General features: G+C 43.1%; 1 protein-coding gene across 1 annotated transcript in view; it reads left to right on the top strand.

Moving 5' to 3' along the window:
• Positions 1-7439: 7439 nt before the first annotated feature.
• CCDC92B (coiled-coil domain containing 92B) overlaps positions 7440-21040 on the top strand; it is a 54041-nt gene continuing 40440 nt past the window's right edge. Inside the window, exons 1-2 of the mRNA XM_065418070.1 lie at positions 7440-7453; positions 7653-7725. Coding sequence (XP_065274142.1) covers positions 7440-7453; positions 7653-7725 — 87 coding nt within the window. The remainder of the gene's footprint in view (positions 7454-7652; positions 7726-21040) is intronic.

Genomic DNA, 21040 nt, shown 5'->3' with positions numbered 1-21040 from the left:
AAATCTACAGCACACTTGCTTACCCACTCTACGGGGCTGTGTGGAACCTGCCAATCGAGCCCTGCAGTGGGACTGGGATCCCATGTGTCCTGCAGGACCTGCTGCCGTAATAGCAGGACAGGATTCAAAATGAGTCCCGTGCCGTTCCATAGTGCACTCTGACCACTGCTGTTTCAGCATAGTAGTGGGGTCCATACAGCCAGTTATTACACAGCAAGCTAGCACGTACGTTTTCACCCCATCTTGCCACACACTGTTTCCATGTAGACAAGCCCCCTCACACTTCTTACTGATTCACCCAGCAGTTCTGTTTCTTGCATGATAGAACTGGGGGCCAGATTCCAATACCTTTACTGATGTTGAGAAGGACCTTACTCTATCAGTGGCCTGTTTGATATCAATGGGACCACTCTGGAGTAAGGTGTTACTCAGCATAACTAAAGGAATCAGAATCTGGACCTGGGCTTCCTTCTCTGTATGTTCTTAGATTGACTCCCACTGAAGGGTTCTAGCTACAGTACAGGATCCATTTCTTCCAGCAGCAGCCTCAGCACAATTAGAGGGACACTTTTCAATTTTCTGGATAGCATCAGGAATTGGTCCTACACAAGGTCAAATGGCCCCAGGCCAGATTTGCTTTTAAAATGAAGAAACACTTCCCCCCTATAGTGCCTGCAAGCCAAACATTTGCACAGCTGAGCCCGGAATACATTGGAATGATGAATACATTTGAGGAAATCACAGCGTGCTCACAGCTGTTCCACAAGCAAAAGAGGAGGCAAAATTCACTGAATAAAGTATCCAGTGTAAATTACTCACTCAACTCTAATTACATCTCATTGGGTAACAGCTTCTTACAGCCTACTCCTCTTCCACCCCAGTTTACATGCAGATCAGCCATAGGTCAACATCCTTCATTATACTGTGTCCTCCACCCCCCACCCCATTCCTATACCCCTTAAACCCACTTGAATGGTTTGCTTTAGAGGGGAGTGGAGATTAGACAGAGGGAGGAGTGGGAGAGAGCAGGAAGTCACATCGTTATTAATAATTTGTATCTTTGTAGCACTAGTTCCAGTCACGGACCAGGACCCCATCGTACAGGCACTGTACAAACACACAGAACAAAAAAGCTATTCCTTTCCCCAAAGAATTTGCAATCTAATTCTCACTCAGGTCGTAAAGAGTTTAGGAGGGAAAGATAATACAGCCTGGAGCCAAAATAACAAAAGGTACATTGGAGAGAATCCTGAAAAAAAGAAAACATAAAAGCAAAGAAAATAAAGTACTAAATGGCCAAACAAGGAAACCGCCATTCTTAATCATGAATTTCTCCATTTAAAAGGACATTGCTTGCTTTAAAATAAATTTAAAAAAATCTGATTCTGCAAAGACTTACACATGGCTTGCAATCCAACACCCATTCAGACCATTGGAAAGACTCCCATTAACTTCTCTGGGCGTTAGATCAAGCCCTCTATGAGTAACTTTTTGTTCAAATGAGCAGTCCCATGCAGAAAGGCAAGACCCGAATACTGCAAATACATTCATTCCTTTATCTATGTTACTGATAACACCTTAGAAAGCATTGGTTTGATCCAGTTGATTTTTCACTGTCTAAGCTGTTTGTTTACCGTGTGATTTCTCTGTTTGCATAAAGAAAAGCCATGAAGTCAGGTTCTGTTTACAGTCACTTGGAAGCATGACATCAATGATAGTGTTTTATTTTGGTGCAATGTTTGGGTTGCAAACACCACAGAAGGATGTTTATGGTTTGAAAAACAAACTTCTGTGTTGTGTTCCTTTTTAAATTATGGAAATATTTCTACTGATCTCTGGTTTGATAAAAGCTGGAGGCTCACTTTTCAGAGAAGCCAAGAACTTATTATCAATGTGAGCTGTATATGCTCAGCACCTCTGAAAATTCGCAGTGGTGGGAGGTTAGAAAATTTAAATTTGCAATCAAGTACAACTGAGCATGAACTTGCAAAGATTAAGATTTTCAAAGGCACAAATGGCACTTAGGCATCCAACTCTCAGTCTTCCAATAGGAGTTAGGTGCTTAGTTTCTGTTTGTGCCTTTATGCGCACTAGTAGTCTCACGAAAGTAACCGAGACTGCTTGTGTACTTAAAATTAAGCACGTGCATAAAGATCTGCAGGATCGAGGCCTGTAACTGTCATAGTCAGGGTTTGGTCACACTAATTGTAGATATAACAAAACCAAAGTAAATGGGAAGTATGGTGCCTCCCTAATGCTACAGTGACACTGGGTACAATTTTCAAAAGTGCCTTACAATGTTTAATGGCACTAGTAAAATTGGTCCTTCAGTCCCTGATTGTGCATTAACCGCATGCTTATGTTTGCGCAGAATTGGGGCCTTGGTGATGGAATGGGGTAGTATATTATTGTCTCTAGAAATTGTACATACTACAATGTAGGCATACAAATGTTGAGCATATCTGGCATATAAATACCTTGCAATAGCAGCTACAAAAGTGCCATGTGAACGCCTGTTATCACTTTCAGGTGACATTGTAAATAAGAAGCGGGCAGCATTATCTGCCATAAATGTAAACAAACTTGACTGGCTGAACAAGAATTAGGACTGAGTGGACTTGAAGGCTCTAAAGTTTTACCTTGTTTTGTTTTTGAGTGCAGTTATGTAACAAAAATCTACATTTGTAAGTTGCACTTTCATGATCAAGAGATTGCACTACAGTACTTGTATGAGGAGATTTGAAAAATATTATTTCTTTTGTTTGCCATTTTAACAGTGCAAATATCTGTAATCAAAAACAATATAAAGTGAGCACTGTCTGCTTCGTATACTGTGTTGTAATTGAAATCAATATACTGGAAAAAGTAGAAAAACATCCAAAAATATTTAATAAATTTCAATTGGTATTCTATTGTTTAACTGTGCGATTAAAACGGATTAATCATGATTAATTTTTTTAAACACGATTAATTTTTTTGAGTTAATCGTGAGTTAACTGCAATTAATTGACAGCCCTAAAAATATATAGATTGAAAGTCAATGGGTTGTAGGCACCTAAGTCACTTTGAAAATAGGACTTAGGCACTTTTGAAAATGTTACCCACAATATATTAGTCATAATCAAAGGAGTTTAGGGCTTCACCCTATAGTGAGCTTTGCAGAGACAGATTTCTGCCCCCACGCAGAGCCCCATTGGTTTCATTGAGGTTCCACGTGACCACAGGGTTCATTGGAAGACTGGGGCCTTGGATTAGTAATGTAATAGTGCAGAACTGAATTTCTGTGATAGGTTTGAATAAGCTGAGTCGTAATTGAATATTATGTCAGTGCCACTAGAGGTCAGTGTCAGGTAAGGAACTGCCTAGTGTGCTAGACTGCATGAAATCCAGACAGAATTCCCCTATATTTACTGCCTTATTTATTTCTTAGAGATTTATTGAACTCTTATAGGACTGCTTTGAAAATAAAAAGCAATGAACATCAGCAAAAAAAATCCCCTGGTGATGAGCAATAGAGCAATTCTGTCTCCAGGGAAGTCAATCCAAAGGGCACATTCATGCATACACTTACTACAGGGTAAACACAATGCTCAATGGCAAATGTTTCCAGAATTGGGCACGCACTCTCTAGTTCCTTCACTGCATTGTAGAGGATAGACTGTAATTCTAAATTATAGTGAACCTGTGTATATAAGGCCATAGCTGATCCTATTGGTGTTAATGGCTGAACTACTCTTGATTTCAATGGGACCAGTATTTAGCCTATAACAACTTTCTTATAAGAGGTTCCACTCGATCGTAAGGGGTTCCCCTGAGGAGGATACTCATCCAATAAACTGCAGAAATCTCATTCTGCGGAGTACAGCAGCACATTATCTGCCAAGTGGTTTAGGTGAACTAGTAATTTGTTCTTGACATTGAAGTATCTTCAGATTTAGTTTTTTATTTGTGTGTCACTGGAAACTTTTTTAGAATATCTTTATTCCAGAGCTTTGTTATCCTTTAAATCCAAGAAAAAGTATGCAACACTGAAGTCATTTCTATGTATTCAGTGTAATGTAATGAATATGTATTCAATTTAAATACAATATAGGTTGATTAGAAATAGAGTGAATGTTTGAGGGCTTAAGTGGGACTTTAATTTGGCATAAGATTTGTGCAAGGACTCTGCATAGGGGTGAATTTCTCCATAGTACTGATCCCAGCCAGATCACCCTCATACCCATTAATAAAGCAGACTCTGATTAACATAATAGGATGCGCTAGGAAGAATCACCATGCTCATTGTTTGGTTTGAAATATTACTAGGTAATGGGCACTGTCTGGAGGCTTTAGTTGAAGGACCTTTGTCATACTCCAATCAAAAACGGAGACTCAGCTCTTTGGGAGTAATGAAGAGCCTGTTAATCCAGTACACTACAAAACTGCTAGAGAAACACTCTTAGAAAATGTGTTAATAGCATGTGTGCATTGCAGCTGAATCCAAGCTGCTAGGTAATCACTACAGAGGCAGTATGCTTTATCCACACTTAATTCTGGACACAAAGGATAGATTGTATTCCACTACCACCCCTCTCTTCAGTCTAAGTGTATCCTGGAGCAATGACCTCATTTAGGAGGCATCTGTCCATCCCTGAATGTCTGACCTTGATCGTTTGCAGACTTGTCTTTTATACAGTGGAAAAATCAATGAAGATTGTACAAATCTAGTGAAACATGATGCATTCAGAAATCATCCCCTTGCATTTATACAATTTGTAGTTTTTCAGGATAAAATAATTTAGAGAAGGGAAAATGAGACACTAAAAATAACCCTTCCTGCAGAGCAAACTCCGAATAGAAATAAATTATGCATTGGCAAATGTGGATCTGATCATTACAAATGTGAGGATGGCAGTAATAATGCAACAACATTTCTCTGAATTAGGACATCATCATTATGCTCATTTTAATCCATCACTTAACTCAGCATTCCAAAAGGAACTCATTTGTTATAAGCACCTCATTTGGAGAAAAGCCCACAGGAGCAGGCATGAATGGATGTGTGTGAGGAAGAGATGGAGCTCCCCGTTACATTTGCTGGAGACTGGGTCTTAGATAGAGAAACTTGAATAATTAATTGAAAATAGAGGGTTCCCCCTCCCCATTAATAATTATTCACCAATATTTTTTCCTTTCTTTGACCAGTTCTGGTTTAGAGTAAATTAATTGTGCTCCATAAAGGACATTGACTCCAAACTCTCAGCCAGGTCATTGCCCCACTCAATAGTGCCATGTTGATTTACACCAGAGAAGTATCTGGCCTTCTGCTTATTTAAAAGAGTCCCAGAGATGGCACACGCCTATGAAATCACACCTAGTCCATCATTGAAATCAATGGAGCAATGAGAGTTTACACCAGATGAGGATTTACCCCTTTCTCTCAATTCCTGGCTTGGTCACTGTGGCCCAGATCCTCAAAGATCTCATGGGAGTTAAGTGCCTAAATGCCTTTGAGGATCTGGGTCTGAGACCTCGGGCAAGTCACTTCACTTCAGTTTCCCAATTGTTAAATGGAAAGCATTTTTTGCTCACTCATAGACTTTAAGGTCAGAAGGGACCATTATGATCATCTAGTCTGACCTCCTGCACAACGCAGGCCATAGAATCTCACCCACCCACTCCTGTAACAAACCCCTAACCTATGTCTGAGTTATTGAAGTCCTCAACTCGTGGTTTAAAGACCTCAAGGTGCAGAGAATCCTCCAGCAAGTGACCCATGCCCCACGCTGCAGAGGAAGGCAAAAAACCTCCAGGGCCTCTGCCTTTGTGAACTGCTTTGAGATCTATGAATGAAAAGCTGAAAAGTGACATGTATTATTTATTATAATTGCAATGCCCATAATCGATAAGCAGCAACAAACAGGTTTTCTGATTGTAGCTTCTACGGAACTCTTCCTAGACAAGTTTTTAGCATCACACAAATGACTTGCAATCCCACCTAAATGGTGAGAACATTTAATTGACCGATACAAGGGGCTCTCTAACAAATCTTCAGTAGGCTGGGTTTGGGGCCTGCTGCAAAACTTGTCTATTTTCTCTGGCCTTTGCCTTAAGAAACCCATTGGGAAGTGTTGCATTTTTGTGGTGTTTTGGGGAACACTTTTCATAGCTGGATGACCTCAGTGGGCCAGAGCTTCAGCTGATGTGACTACACATTGCTGTCAATCTAGTGATGTCAATTGAGCTATTTACACCAGCTGAGGATCTGGTCCAGTATAGATTATTCTTGGTATTTGTGTGTGTAGTTTTAGAATAACCAGATCTACATTATGAAACCCCACACACGGATTCCAAGAATATCACACACTAGGCCAGATCAGGGTAGCTCCATTTGTATGTATACATATACAGAGGAAGTGTTTGAGTAGAACTTGCACCAAACTGGGGGTAAACAATTCTCTAGACATTATCAAGGAATTCCCCTTCCCCTACCCATTTTTCACTATTTTTTTTTGAATTTTTCTAGTTTTTTCCAAACCAATCCAGAGGTGAGGGGAACAGACCTGAACACTGTCTCCATGTCTCTCTCTCTCTCACACACACACACACACACACACACTCTTCCCACTGACTTTTTTTAAATCCTTCTCCTGTGCCATATTTGTTGGTCACCATTTATACACTGAACAATAAATATGTGCCCTTACTCTTTAAAGTAGCTAAATAGCTGGAAGCAGCAGCCGCAGCCTCATGTGCCAGCCATAAAATCCCACAAGGTTGGGAGCTATTTTTTTTGAAGGCAAGATTAGAGTCCTGAACAGCTTCCAAAGACGACTGAAAAAAAATGCCGTGGGAAGTGGTCGAGGAATCCTTTCGTGAGCTGAATGCAACTCCGGAGGCATTTGCCAAGGCGATGGGTGGCTGGAGGAGAGGGATTCCTTCACTTTTCAGCACCCTGGACAGCACTGCTCTACCCAACGGCGAGCAGAGCTGTAGTGTGCCTTTCCCCTGGATCAGCTGTTAAGCTGGGAGCCCAACGCCTTTGCTGAGATGGACCGTACACTGGGGCTGGTTTCTGCATTGCTGGGATCAGCCCTGGGCACTTGGCCTCTCCCTGGGATAGCCTAGCAGATCTGCAAGCCACGGGCGGCTGGAGGGAGCTCATGTCTCCCCACCCAGGCAGCTTCCTTGCTGGGGTGATTTCCAGCCCCCAGCGCTGAATCAGCATCCTCCAGTGCAGCGGGCACCTCTCCCGGAGGATTTCATCACTCGGAGGTTGTCAGTGGAGCCATCCCCTCCCCGCCTGTGCAGACAGCCCGGCTCTGAGCTCACCAGTTCCGGTCACGTTGCTGTGTGTTTACGCCTTCGCTGCCTGGAAGCTGCGCTCCCCGGGAGCCGGGGGCCTGCGCCTTGCGGCCCCGTCCTCTGAGCTGGGGGGACCCGGGCACCGCTCTGCCATGGAGACCGCCACGTCGGAGCCAGGGCGCCAGGAGACTCTGGAGCAGATCTAGGGCAGAAGGGAGAGAGGGGCTGTGGGGGTTGCAGTGCCCCCCCATCTGAGGATTTTGGGGGGTGGGTTTGGGGGATGCGGGTGGACGCTTGGAGGTTGCACTGGCTTTTCTAAGCCTCCCCCTTCCTCCACCCCAACAAGCTTTGTCCTTGTCCAGCAGCTGTGCAACACCTCCCTGGATGACACCCTGCAGCTGCCAGCACGTTCTCCTGTCGCCTCCTCTTTCCTCTCAGGTGAGAGAAAATGGGCATGTTGTATGCGGGGGGGTCAGCAGGGGAGATCTGGTCTTGGAGATGTGTGTGTGTGGGGGGGTGAGACACAGAAAGGCCGGGGGGTGGGGGGAGAAGAGGGCATGATTGCATGGGGACTCCTGGTGTTTATGAGTGTCCTTAGCTGAGTGGGACTAAGATCCGGAGTAGCTTCAGAACTGGGATGATCAGGACACAGTACAGGATGACTTTGCGTGATGCTCAGATCTGTCCTCTCCTTTAGAATAGGCTGGGGGGGGGGGGGCGGGAGCGCCTTTGGTGCCTGGTTAAACTCAGAAAAGAATTAAAGACTAAAATCTAATGGGTTCAGCGCCTGTTCAGTGACCCTGACACTAACTTCTAATTCAAACAATGCCCTGAGTTCCCACAAGGCCCATTTCACTGAGGCTGGGGTGGTGCAAGGCGCGCAGGGGGTGGGTGGTGAACCCAAGCTATTTGATGGCTGGGGGGTGGCTCTGGTATCCCTGCCAATGCTGAATTATTAAAAGCCTTTATAAGCCTCCTTTCTCTCCACCCCACAGGAGAGCATTCTCTTGTGCTCTCCAGCTAATGAGGGGCTTTAAAGTGGTTCCAAGCTGCAGTCCTTTCCTGCAGGAATCAGAGAGCTAGCAAAGATTTAGCTTTTTTAGGGCCAGCAGAAGTAGCATCTCCCTGAAAGGATATGCAGTCAGGTTTTAGACCTACAGCAGTGAAGGGGTCTTGTGTAACTCAGGGGAATTTTTCCTCCTGAAGTTGCCTGGAGCCCTTCTTGGTGCAGTTTTAGAAGTTGCCTAGCCCCTGGCAGAGGGGCTGATGGCTCTTCCTTCCTGGAGCTGCTGGTGAAGATGATGGTTTCAGAAGTGCATAAGATTCTGCAATTGCTGGTGAAAATAGGTAGAGTCCATGAGAGTTTTACCACTGAATTCAGTGAGTGCAGGATCAGGCCAAAGGAATCACTTCTTATGATCTCTGCAGTGTTGATTGTGGCCCAAATTCTGCTCCCAGCAATGCTAACATGAACCTAGAGTAATTCCAGTGAAGCCAAAGAGAACAGAAGTTGGCCTTATATATTTAACTTATGCAGTGAAATAAAAAACCTTAGCTGTTGGCTGTTACTCAGGCAGGAATGTTTAAATAATTGATAGGAAACAGCTTTTTCATTCACATATATTGATTTAAAGCTTAAATCAGGGTAAAAGAGATAAGACTAGCAAATAGGAATCTTTTGGTGAAATCCTGGCACCATTAAAGTCAATGAGAGTTTTGCCAATGACAGCGTTGGGGGTGGGGGAGTATCAGGATTTTGCCTCCAGTTTCTGGTCCTGGCTTTGCCACTGCCTCTGGGACCCTGGGAACTCACTTAACCTCCTTGTCCTTAACTTTCCGCAAAAGGAAAAAGATTAAGCCTCACAATACCAGTGCAAAGTTTTTTATTTAATTTATTTATATATATAAATATATATATATAAATATATATATATATATATATATATATATATATATATATATATATATATATATATATATATATATATATATATATATATATATATATATATATATATATATATATATATATATATATGCTCTGAGATCTTCAGCTCAAAGGTGCTATCGATGTATATAATATATCAGTAATTATGCTGTGTGTGTTATTTTAGGAAAATGCAGTGGGAGAGATTAGGGAACTAAAGTCTGAAAGATCTGGCCCCTGGAGTAGGTCTCCTGACTGCTAAACTAGCTAGCTTATCATTTATGAGGATACAATTTACATGAATAAAGATTGGGCCTTAGTAGTATGTTGTTCCTTGGCCTGTATACACAAATACCAACATATTTTACACACACACACACACACACACACACACACACACACACATTAGAAATGCATAATCAGAAATTAAATCTTTTGCTTTTGTTTAGCCAACGTTTTGGTATTCAGTAGAACGTTAGCCTGAAAGCATCTTCTTAGGCTGCGTCTACACTATAAGCCAGGGGTGCGATTCCCCTGTTTGTGTATACATACTCATGCTAGTGCTCATCAAGCTCGCAGGAATATAAGCAGTTTAGTCACGCTGAGTACAAACCTACCTAAGCTCTTCCTCTGCTGCTGCCGTGGCTACACAGCTATTTATACTTGAGCTAGTGCAAGTGTGTGTGTATATAAGCAGGATAAATCACACCTCTAGCTCATGTAGACTAAGGGTACGTCTATACTTACTTCCTGGTCCGGATGTAAGCGATCGATCTTCTGGGATCAATTTATCGCGTCTTGTCTAGACGCGATAAATCAATCCCGGATCGATCCCGGAAGTGCTCGCCGTCGACGCCGGTACTCCAGCTCAGCGAGAGGAGTACGCGGCATCGACGGGGGAGCCTGCCTGCAGCGTCTGGACCCGCGGTAAGTTCGGACTAAGGTACTTCGAATTCAGCTATGTTATTAACGTAGCTGAATTTGCGTACCTTAGTCTGAAGTGGGGGGGGTAGTGTGGACCAGGCCTTAGACTAGCTGACTATACAACAAAAGCCATCGGTTAGTAGATTAGAAACTGCACTGATCATTCCATCTACTTTTCAAACACTGGTTGAATTACTTCATTACTTGTGACTATTATTAATTAGTATTACAGTAGCACCCAGAGGCAGATACAGATCAGGGCCCCATGGTGCTAGGTACTGTATGTGCATACAGTAAGAGACAGTGCCTGCCCCCAAGAGTTTACAGTTTCAAGTGACAAGACAAAGGGTAAAAGAAAGGAAGTATCACCACCATTTTACAGATGAGGAAATGAGAGAGAGATTAAGTGACTTGCCCAAGGTCACACAGGGAGTCTGTGGCCAAGCTGGAAATTGAACCCACATCTCCGGAGACCCAGTCCAATGCCTTAACCATGAGACCAACCTAAAATGAACTGATCCTCTTTTCCAGAGGTTCTCAAACTGGGGGTTAACACCCCTCAGAGGGTCACGAGCTGGTCAGCCTTCACCCCCAACATTTACAATAGTGTTTAATATTTTAAAAAGTGTTTTTAATTTATGGGGGGGGGTGTCGTACCCAGAGGCTTGCTGTGTGAAAGCGGTCACCAATACAGAGTTGAGAACCACTGCTCTTTTCTAGTTGGTTTATTTTAGTGTAGCATGTTTCACCAGCACAAGTCCTCTGCTTACCTAAAGAGCCTGTGCAGTATGAACTCCCTCCGGGTGAGGCACGTTGGTGGAGTAGCGTATAGCAGGAGTTGCAACAGACAAACTTTCTCTGCACGGCTCTACCAATGTGTCTCAGCACTGCCTAGGAAGGATCATTTCTAGGGGCGAGAGTAGTGTGAATTCTCCATGCCCACTGAAACCTTGGTCCCACTGCTGAGACTGCCAACAAGCGTGCTAATGAGTGTCAACTCAGGAGCGTTTTTACATAAAGCTTTAAAAAGGCAAAAGTGCAAAATATTGACATTTCATAAATAAAAATGTTAATGTGGATCCTATGGGCCAGATTCTCATTGACACTAAGGGCCTGTTCCGTCCACTCTTGGGTCCCTTCTAAGCTGCCAGTCTGAGGAGAGTCTGGCTTTACTAGTCCAAAGGGAACTGGACAGACCACACTCATTTCACAAGGCTACTGAACAACCACCCAATGGTCTGACCGTTAAATCATTGCCCACATGAGCTAGATATGAATTTGCAACACTGACGTGAAAGATTCTACTTCTTTCCCCTCTTCAGAAATCCCTCCTTGTCTTCATTAGTATGCTGCCCAGTGCCCCAGATTCCTCCTCCTTTAGGAGCAGGATGGTGGAGGGAAAGATTGCTCTTTTAAAAGTATAATCCATATAAACTGAAACCCAGTTCCTAGATCTCCATGCATCGGAAGGGATTACCATGACATTTCTGCTTCATCTATTATTTAACTTTAAAAAAAGAGCCCAGGTTTCAAAGAACATGGCTTAATAAAAGCACCTCTTTTGGAGGAATAAAAAGCACATCACCTTTTAATGATCCCTCCTACCAAGCCGATCAGCCAGTACAATAGGGAGTGCGGAATGTTCTGGCCACAATTTTCAAGTTTGAGTGCCTAAGGTCAGGTAACTAAAGTCATCTTTAGCACCTAACTCATCAGGTTTATTTTCAGAGGCCTTGAGCACGCACTCCCATTGACTGCAATATGAACTGCAGGTGCTCAGTACCCCAGAAATTCAGGCCATTTTCAGTTAACCCTCACAATCATTGTGTGTTATAGGTAAGGATTAACCCCATTTTATCTTTGGGGGCACTGAAGTACATAAATGGCCAGATTTTGAAAGGTATTTAGATGCCTAAAGAAGCAGAGGTGCCCCTAGTGGGATTTTCAGAAGTATCAAGAGCACCAGATCCTCAAAAGGTATTTACACTCCTAACTCACACTGAAATCAATGCGAATTAGGCATACTGGCACTTTTGAAAATCCCACTAGACTCCTAGCTGCACATTCAGGTGCCTAAATACCTTTCAAAATCTGGCCCTATATGCCTTGCCCAGGACCATCCAATGAGTCAGTGGAGATGCCAGAGTATCCCAATGTCCACGCTTAGTTGCTAATGCAAGGTGTAACATTTTTGAAGGTACGTAAGTCCCTAAGGCCCATTTGAAAATGGCACTTGGGCACATTTTGAAATTTTACCCATGACCAACAGGTGTGCACAAATACCAATACTATCTTCTCAAATGGCTTGTGTAGATTTGAACCACTCCCCGTGTATCAGAATAGATATTAAAAAACTAAAGGGTACAAAACTTCAGGTGGGGAGGACCCAGTTTTGTTTATTCATTGATAGGAAGTGTCTCATGAAGGCCCTAATCCTGTTCCCACTGAAGCCAATGGCAAAACTCCCAATGACCGGGGATTTTTGCTGCAGGATCAGACACTATGTAAACTGGACACCTTTGACTTCATCCACGCAGGACAGACAGACAGCAACTTATCCAGAGAAATTGCCAGCCCAAGGCCTAAGCACCACTTAAGATCTATTTAAGCCTTCAAACAGGTGAATTTCACCAATTATGAGCTATTTAACTGGGAAGAGAAGAGTGGTGATTACATGTTACCAAAATGGAAGCCGGCTAGAAAGGAGATATCAAATCAGAAACCCAAGAGGTGCAAAGCATTTCCCCAAGCCAAGGAGAAATATCAGTTTTTTCTTGGGTTTTATTCCAAAATTTTGCTACAACTGTAACTCCCTACATAACTCATTAGATCTCACCTAGAAAGGCAACTGTGTGTTTCTACTGCACATATTTTCACAATGGAGAACCTAGTTCCATTTTCCCCGCCTGAAAATGTGCAGATATTTCAGTGCAATATATTATGTTAAAGAGCCACAATATGGCCTTGTTTTCTACTCAAATATTAAGACTGAGAATTTCACAGGAGCATAAGAGGAGTGAGGCACCCACCTTTCATTGACGGTCAGTGGTATTTGGGTACTCAGTGGTTATTTTCCAAAGATGCCCAGTGATGCAGATCGGTGCTTTTGAAAAACCTCAGGTGCCTAGACGGCTCATAACTCCCCTTGGTTTCAATAGGAGTTGGCACCTAACTTACTTAAGCACGTTTGAAAATTCAACTAGGCATCCATCTGCATCTTTAGACACCTAAATAATCTGGCTGAGTGCTGATCTCCTTAGCTTAAAGCGGAGCATCTCGGAGAAAAATGGAGTTTTGCCTGCGTGAGGGGATCAGGCCCATTTCTGTACTATTTTAAAAAGGAAAGTAAGAGAGGTTGGACCTAGAGATATTAAATTTTAAATGAACAAAGTGGCCTGCGTGATTAATGACTAAAGGCCCAATCCTGCAAAGGGATCAGTGTACGAATGCTATTATACCTTTAGAAATCTGCCTGGTTCCCTTTGCAGGACTGATGCCCAAAAATTCACAGCCATAACAAGAACCCTGCCTGGGCCACTAACTTAAGCAGCAAAGTTTATGTTGTGTTCCAAGTAGTCAACATGAGGAGTTTATCTACTAGTAATAAATCTGTTCAGAATTCTTCAGTTTAGTTGAGATCAGGCTCCTGCCTGGGGTTTAAAAATGGTCTATTTTAAAAAAAAATCCTTTGCAAACATTTGCCTGCCAGTAAATCAAAGATTTTGCACTTAATTAAAATGTACATTGAACCAATAGTGAGGGGGACTTTCAGAGATTAAGACCTGAAGAGACCATTGTGATCATTTAGTCTGATCTCCTGCAGATCAGCGACCCTAGAACTTCAACCAGGAATTCCTGAATCAAGCCCAGTAGCTGGGGTTGAATCAGAGCACATCTTTTAGAAAGGCATCTGGTTTCAGTGTAAAGACTTCAAGTGATGGAGAAGTGTTGGACCAAGACTGTACAAGAGACCTTGCTTCTCTTCCTAACTCTGCCAAAGGTTGCCTGTGTGACCACAGGCAAGTCATGTAGGGACTGACCCACTGCCCACGGAGGAAGCCTTCTGTTGACTTTGATGGGCATTGGATCCAGCTCTTGGTACCCGATTTTCATAGCTGCTATATACTCGCCACCTCAATGGTGAGTCAATGAGAAGGAAGCACTGGTGCTCAGCATCTCTGAAAAAATCAGACCCTTAACCTCTCTCTGCCTCAGCATTCCTATTGAAAACAAGGATATAGGCATGTACCTACCCCCACGAGGTGGCTATGAGTTTGTTGGTGTTTGTGAAGCACTCCAAGGTCCTCAAAGTAAAGTGATTGAGATAATTGAATGGAAGATGCTACAGAAGGGTAAAGCATTATCAATCAACTGTTCCTTGGCCAATAGGAAAAAATACTTTACATCAGAAATTACAGACAATGACCTGTGCATAGTTCCCCCATCTTGCAACACGGCACAGCAGTTAAATCTTGTGAATCTCACCTCTATTCATTGAACTAAATGCTCAATGAATTGTCGCTCTCTCTACTTTACAGTAAAGGCAAAGAGAAAAAAGAAAGGAAACAATCATTCACTGAGCATCAGATTTAAAAATTCTTAAGCAATCCAGGTAGGTTAATGGATGGGCAGATTGCCACGGTAAGGCAGTAATTCAGCCATAGGGTTCCAATAATATAAAACAAACACTTGAGCAGGTTATAAACGTTATCGGAACACAGATTGAATTATAGCCTTAGTAATGGTTATTGGCTCTTACGTTGTTACTCATAATATACAGAAGCACAATAAATAGAAGGGGAACAGAAGATTCATTTTTTAAAAATGAAAAACATTTGAAGAGAGGGTTTAGAGCTTGTGAAAGGTGACAGAGTGGCAGCCCTGAGAAACCTCTCATGCCACAGCGGGCTATCCCCATATCACTGCATTTCAACCCTGGTCTGACCCTAACCCTAACCTCCGCCTCCACCAGCTAATGTAGACGATGACTCAAGAGAGCTGTTCCATTTCCGGCTTCTCTGCTGTCTGCCCTTTGTGACAGCAGCATGACTGTGCCTTCTTACCAATGATGCTATGGTGTTCCAATGAACACAACTAAGTGCCTGTTGTGTCAACACAATCGTGCCATTCTCATTAATGTTCACAGCAATTTCACACATGCCCCCTGGTGATACAGCAGCTCCCTAAAACTTAGAAGTTGTGAAGAAGTCCAGCTCTAAGGTCTCTGTTCAGCAAAGCACTGAAGCATGTGCCTTAAGCAGGTGAGTAGTCCCACTGAAGTCAAGCACATGCTTAAGGGGGAGATTTCCGGAAGTTCAAATAGGAGTTGGGCATCTTACTGTCTTGGGAAATCTCCCTCTGAGTGCTTTGCTGCATCAGTGCCTATGAGAACTAGGTCAGCCACTGTGCCAGTCAAAGGAGCATGATACATCTAATATGTTTAAATGCCTTAGACCTGGTTTCTAACTTCATATTGGTGTTGTACCAGTGTAACTGCATTTAGTTTAATAATTAATACTTCGCTCTTATATAGGGCTTTTCAATCAGTAGCTCTCAAGCACTTCATCCCCATTTTACACATGGGGAAACTGAGGCATGGCTCTGAAGTGACTCACGCAAGGCTACTTAGCAGTGGAGTCAGTAGTAGAACCCAGGTCTCCTGAGGGCCCCCCCCCCCATCTGTTCCCCTGACTTCAGTGGAATTACTCCTCATGTACACTAGTGTAAGTCAGTGGAGTGTGTTCGGGCTTCTAATGGACTTGGAGCAAAGCTTGCAGTCCTTACTCAGGAAAAATTCCTGCTGTATCTATACTATAGGCCAGAGAACCATATCACTGGAAGCTAGAGCTAGTTAGAAAGTGGTGACAGTGTCCATTAAAATTTTTGAAAGAAGCAAAACCAGGCTCCTTAATTTAATGTTTACTGAGGAAATGTCAGAGGGGTTTTAATTCATCCATTCATTCATTTCATTCCAGTGAAAAATAGGTTCAATGGAAAAGTTTCAACCAATTCTAGTAGAGACATTTAATGTAGACAGGACAATATCACTTGAAAATAAGTACATTCTATATTATATAAATAAGAGAGAGAGAGAGAGAGAGAGAGAGAGAGAGAGAGAGAGAGAGAGAGAGAGTTAAGTACTCTGTCCAGCCTAGTGACAGATCTGTCCAGAGATGTGATTCCCACAGCTTCCCTTGAGAAACCCTGTTGAAAAATCTGGATAAATTTCACCTTTATGAATTTCTGGATATTCACTTTAGGGCAAATTCTGATCTTGGTTACATCTCCATAAATCCAGAGGCAGTGGAATTAGTCTAGATTAATACCAGGGTAAGTGAGAGCAGAATTTGTCCTTCGCTGCAATATGATTTGTATTTGCAGAGTCTCATGATGCCTGGACAATAGAGCCAGGAAGATGGAGAATTTATGGGCAAATGCATTATAATCACAGAAGCCATTAAAAATGATTCCACAACTACTGTAACAAACATACAGCCATAAATAAAATATCCCCCTAGCATTCAATGAGCACTTCTTTTTATTTGCCATCTTGTAAATATCTAATGAGTGCCAGCTCAGCTGAAACTGTTGTGTGCCATCATCATGACATGCTTTCAGCTTTGCCCATTATTTTAGTTATAAGTGATCAACGGTAAGATGATTAAGAATGGATCACAGTTTGGTGATCTATTAGTGTCCAGCTGCTAGTGCTGTATTTTGAATGGGATGAAAATGCGAATGATATTTTTGTTCCCAGCCTAAACATTCTGAAATGGGATGGACTTACCAGAGAAAACTAATGAACAGGACTAAGAAGTTATATTGCTTCTACACAGAAAAATAGGAATAATTGGGAAGTCAAACTTATATAGACCTGGATTTTATTAGATTTGGGGGGAAAAAAAAAAAAAAAAAAAAAAAAGAGCTAGAATTTAAGGACTGGATTGAGATTTGGAAGACATGCCTTCCTGGGAGAGTCAGGAACCCCTAGACACCTTTATATGGGCTATCCAGACATGCAGGGCTAAATAGGCAAAGGAGTTTTTGTGCTTGATGTTCATTTACATTATCACTTCCTATGTAAAGGGACCTTAAAGCAGGTATAAATTATACTTTCCAGCATTGCATAAAGTGGCCTTAATATAAGTGTGGATCTGGCCTTTCCTATCTATTTGTGTTTACAAATCTCATGAGCTTCTGAACCTCCCATGAATGGTTCAATCTAGATGGTGGAAACAACATGAAAAGACCAGAAGTCTTGTTACTTTTCATTCATAAATGGCTCCCAGTGGTAGCCAATGGAAAGCTACAACTACCAAGATAAGCTACATTCATGTTTATCCAAATTCCCTCTTTTTGGTGTTTTGAAGAATCCAAATACTAATCTCAGCAATACTGCCAGGGCAAATCTGGAGTGAGCCCATGGATTTCAATGGAATGATCAGAACAGAGATCCTGGTTTTTACTCTTCTTGGACTTCAACAATGAGTAATTTCAGTTCAATGCCCCCAGCAGCACATAAGAAAAGAGAATATTAATTGTGGCTCATGGCTCTAAGCAACTGAACACAGCGTCACAGATTTGGTGCACCCCCGTTTCAGTCCTTGTTGACAAATGTAAGCCTGACATCAGATGTAAAAATAAAGCATTCAGTGTTGGTTAGCCCAACTCTGCTCCCATTGAAGTCAAGGGGAGTTTTACCATCAAGCAGAGTTAAGCCAACCACCAATAAGCAATCTTGAAAGTCCCAGCCCAAATGCCTCACTGTTCAGAAGGCTTCTTGGCAGCTTTGCTCATGAGGATGATCCGCATCATTTTGTATACATTTAAAAGGAGATGAAATCTGACCAACCTATCTTCAGCTGGTGTAAATTGGCATAGCTCCATTTTAAATAGCTAATACAGAGCTCTTGGCCGGGTGAAAGTAACTTAAAGGACGTACTGGTATGCCGGAGTCCTGAGCAAGGGGCGTGGCCTCTTCCGGTTGAGGCATGGCCTTTAAATACCCAGGCCCTTTAAATCACTCCCGGAGCTACCAGCTGCAGAGGCAGCTGGGTGCCCCGGGGCTCAGGGGCGATTTAAAGGACCCGGGACTCCGGCTGCTGCTACCGCAGTGGAGCTCCGGGCCCTTTAAATCGCCACCAGAGCCCTGCCACTGCTACCCCAGGGCTCCGGCAGCCGGGCTCGGGAGGAGATTTAAAGGACCTGGGGCTCCAGCTGCTGCAGGGAGCCCCGAGCCCTTTAAATCGCCAGCCTGGGGAAGCCGGTCCGGTCCAGCACGGCGTAGTGGCTCTTGCCGGTACGCTGTACTGGCTTACTTTCACCTCTGGCTCTTGGGGAAGCAAAGGATAGTTCAAAGGAGTGGAAACACACTGGGATCAGCAGAGGAGTGGGACTGGGACAAAGTCCAAGCACAGAAAGCCATCAGCACTAACACTGCACAGTGGAGGTAGAGCTAAGGACCAGTCTTTCTGGGGAGTGGGGGTTACAGGTTCCTCCCTGAGCCTGATCTGCAGAAAGTGTCTGTTCCTGCCACATCTGGGGAGCCTTCACCGTTTCGCTTAAGCTGCGGGGGCTCATGCTTTTAGCTCTAGAGGTGCCCCTTCCCCCCGAGCCCCACTCGATCCCCTGTGGGTCAGCCAAGATGGCAGCCATCACATAAGAAAGCCCAAAAAAGCCTTCTGCTCCATGCCAGTGGACGGTATGGTCTTAGCCATCAAAAAACAATCCTTAATTAAAAAAAAAAAATCTTACTGAGAAGATAAGCTATCTAGTAGTTAGAGCAAGGTCTGAATGTCAGGACTTCCCAGCCATGTGATAGGTCAGGCAAGTCACTAACCTCTGTGGCTGAGTTTCCCTCATCTATAAATTGAGTCTAAAACCACCTAGCCAGGGGTATGGCATGGCTGCATCAATGAATATCTGTAAAGTTCAATGAGATCTGTGGAGGAAAAGTGCTACACAATGCAAAGTATTAGAAAAGTCCACTCTAGTACCTGGTTATCAGCAAGTGATCACAACAGTAGCACTGTAAATATGGCAAAAAAATTACTGCTATTAGTTTAGCTTTAGTGCCGGATTTTGGAAGTCCTGATTTTAAGGCGCTCAAATTTAAGAGGTTTTGGCAACAGAAAGTATTGAAACTGGTGTTTTCCAAGGCTTATTACAGTAATCAAGCTTATTTGATTGGGAGGTGGGGAGGAATGCCACCGAATTAAGTTAAAATGCACAAAAGTAAAAATCCGTGGGCTGTAAGCATAATCTAAAGCATTGGCTTAATGTTGAAACTGGAAAAGGACATCAGATGTGGAGGAAAAAAGAAATGGGAATAGCTTCTAAATGACAGAATGATGCTGGCAAAAATCTTCCAAAGGATGGAGTGCAAGCACAAATCAACATGGTTTGCTACAGATAAAATCTATTGTTTCCCCCACCCTCTGGGTTTTATGCATGGAATAAGGATGGCTGCCGTATCCACATGTGATGGTGTTTCCCAAGATTACAGATGCTTTGAGGTTTATTTTTATCTTTGCTGTGCAGTGGCACAGCAAGGCAGGCTAATGCAGCACCATGACAGAAGAAATTAACATGTAGTGATGAACTCCCTAAACCTCCAGGAGCTCAGCCTCCGGGAAACAGAGTGGACATCACCACTTGTCCGTCATGTGACTTACCAGCAAAGATTGTTCTTCCTCTATAAGAGGACGCGAATCTCCTTGCCACATAATACTGATTGGGTGAGACAGAGCATATTGTATTTTTCATGCATTAGATCTCATGCATTCAGAGTATGTAGCTTGTCAAATAACTGATGGGCCAAATTCACCCTGATGTAACTCCACTCAGGGGTGAATTTGTCCCAGATGCAACTCCACTCAGCGATGACTCTGGCTCCAGGGCATCTGCTTTTAAAGCGTAACTGTAAGATGTATGGGAAAGGAAATACACCGCAGCCTTTTCTGCATATAATTGCTGCTGCTGTTTCTGAAACTGAACAAGTTCAGGCCAGGGTAATACTAGGATAGGAGACCTCCAAGGAAAACCCAGGAGCTGCAAGAAGTGGTCATGTGATTCAGTAAGTGATACCTCCGTCCTCCCCCCCAGTCCTGAGCCAATGCCCAATGTTAGGCGGGTGGGGAGGTTGGAGACCACAGTGCTTTTGGACTTGCCTTCTTTGAAATAAAACCAACATCCTAACTTACTTTTGGTCCTTAGGAAACACATGACAGTTTTGGAAAGAGCAGGGGTGTTAGCCACAAATTCTGATACAATTATATCCTTCCTAGCTAAAAATCTGATTCTGGTGCCATGGCCTGACTTGTTTTTAAAGTGTCCCAAGCAATGGAGCTTCCCCTGCTTCTCTCAAACTATTTCAGAGTCTTAGTCCATATCACCACTGTGCTTCTGATAGAAGTTGCTTCACCTTAGGCCCCAGCCCTACTGAAAGCCTCACACAAAGTATTCACATGCACTCTAGCTCTAGGAGGGACGAAGAAGTGGATTCACGAAAGGCATTTTATTTCTTTAAGAGGTCAGGATGTCCTAGAGACGGGGCTGAGCTGCAAATTGCAGCTCAGAATCCAGAAACAAATCCCTCTCCAAAGTTTGGTGTCTGGATTTGGGTGAAGATGTTATTACAGATCATAGGGACCAGCTACAGAATTTGGATCCAGATCAGAGTCCAGCTTCCAACCTAAGGGGATGCAGATCTGAGCTTGGTTTCAAGCCTCTCTCTAAATGAGAGAGGACATTCACTGTAGAGTGCTCTGTATTAACCTCTCCACTGGAGTCGTAGATAGTAAAATAGAGGCCATTTTTATCTTACACTGGGGACTGCTTTTAAGAATCAGTGAATTCCCTATACTAAGAACCAACTGCTCTCAGTTATGCTGGTGTAAAATT

This window comes from Emys orbicularis, chromosome 17 (assembly GCF_028017835.1).
Source record: "Emys orbicularis isolate rEmyOrb1 chromosome 17, rEmyOrb1.hap1, whole genome shotgun sequence".
Lineage (NCBI taxonomy): Eukaryota > Metazoa > Chordata > Testudines > Emydidae > Emys > Emys orbicularis.
The sequence above is the reverse complement of the archived record's forward strand: the minus strand, read 5'-3'. Positions and strand labels throughout refer to the sequence as shown.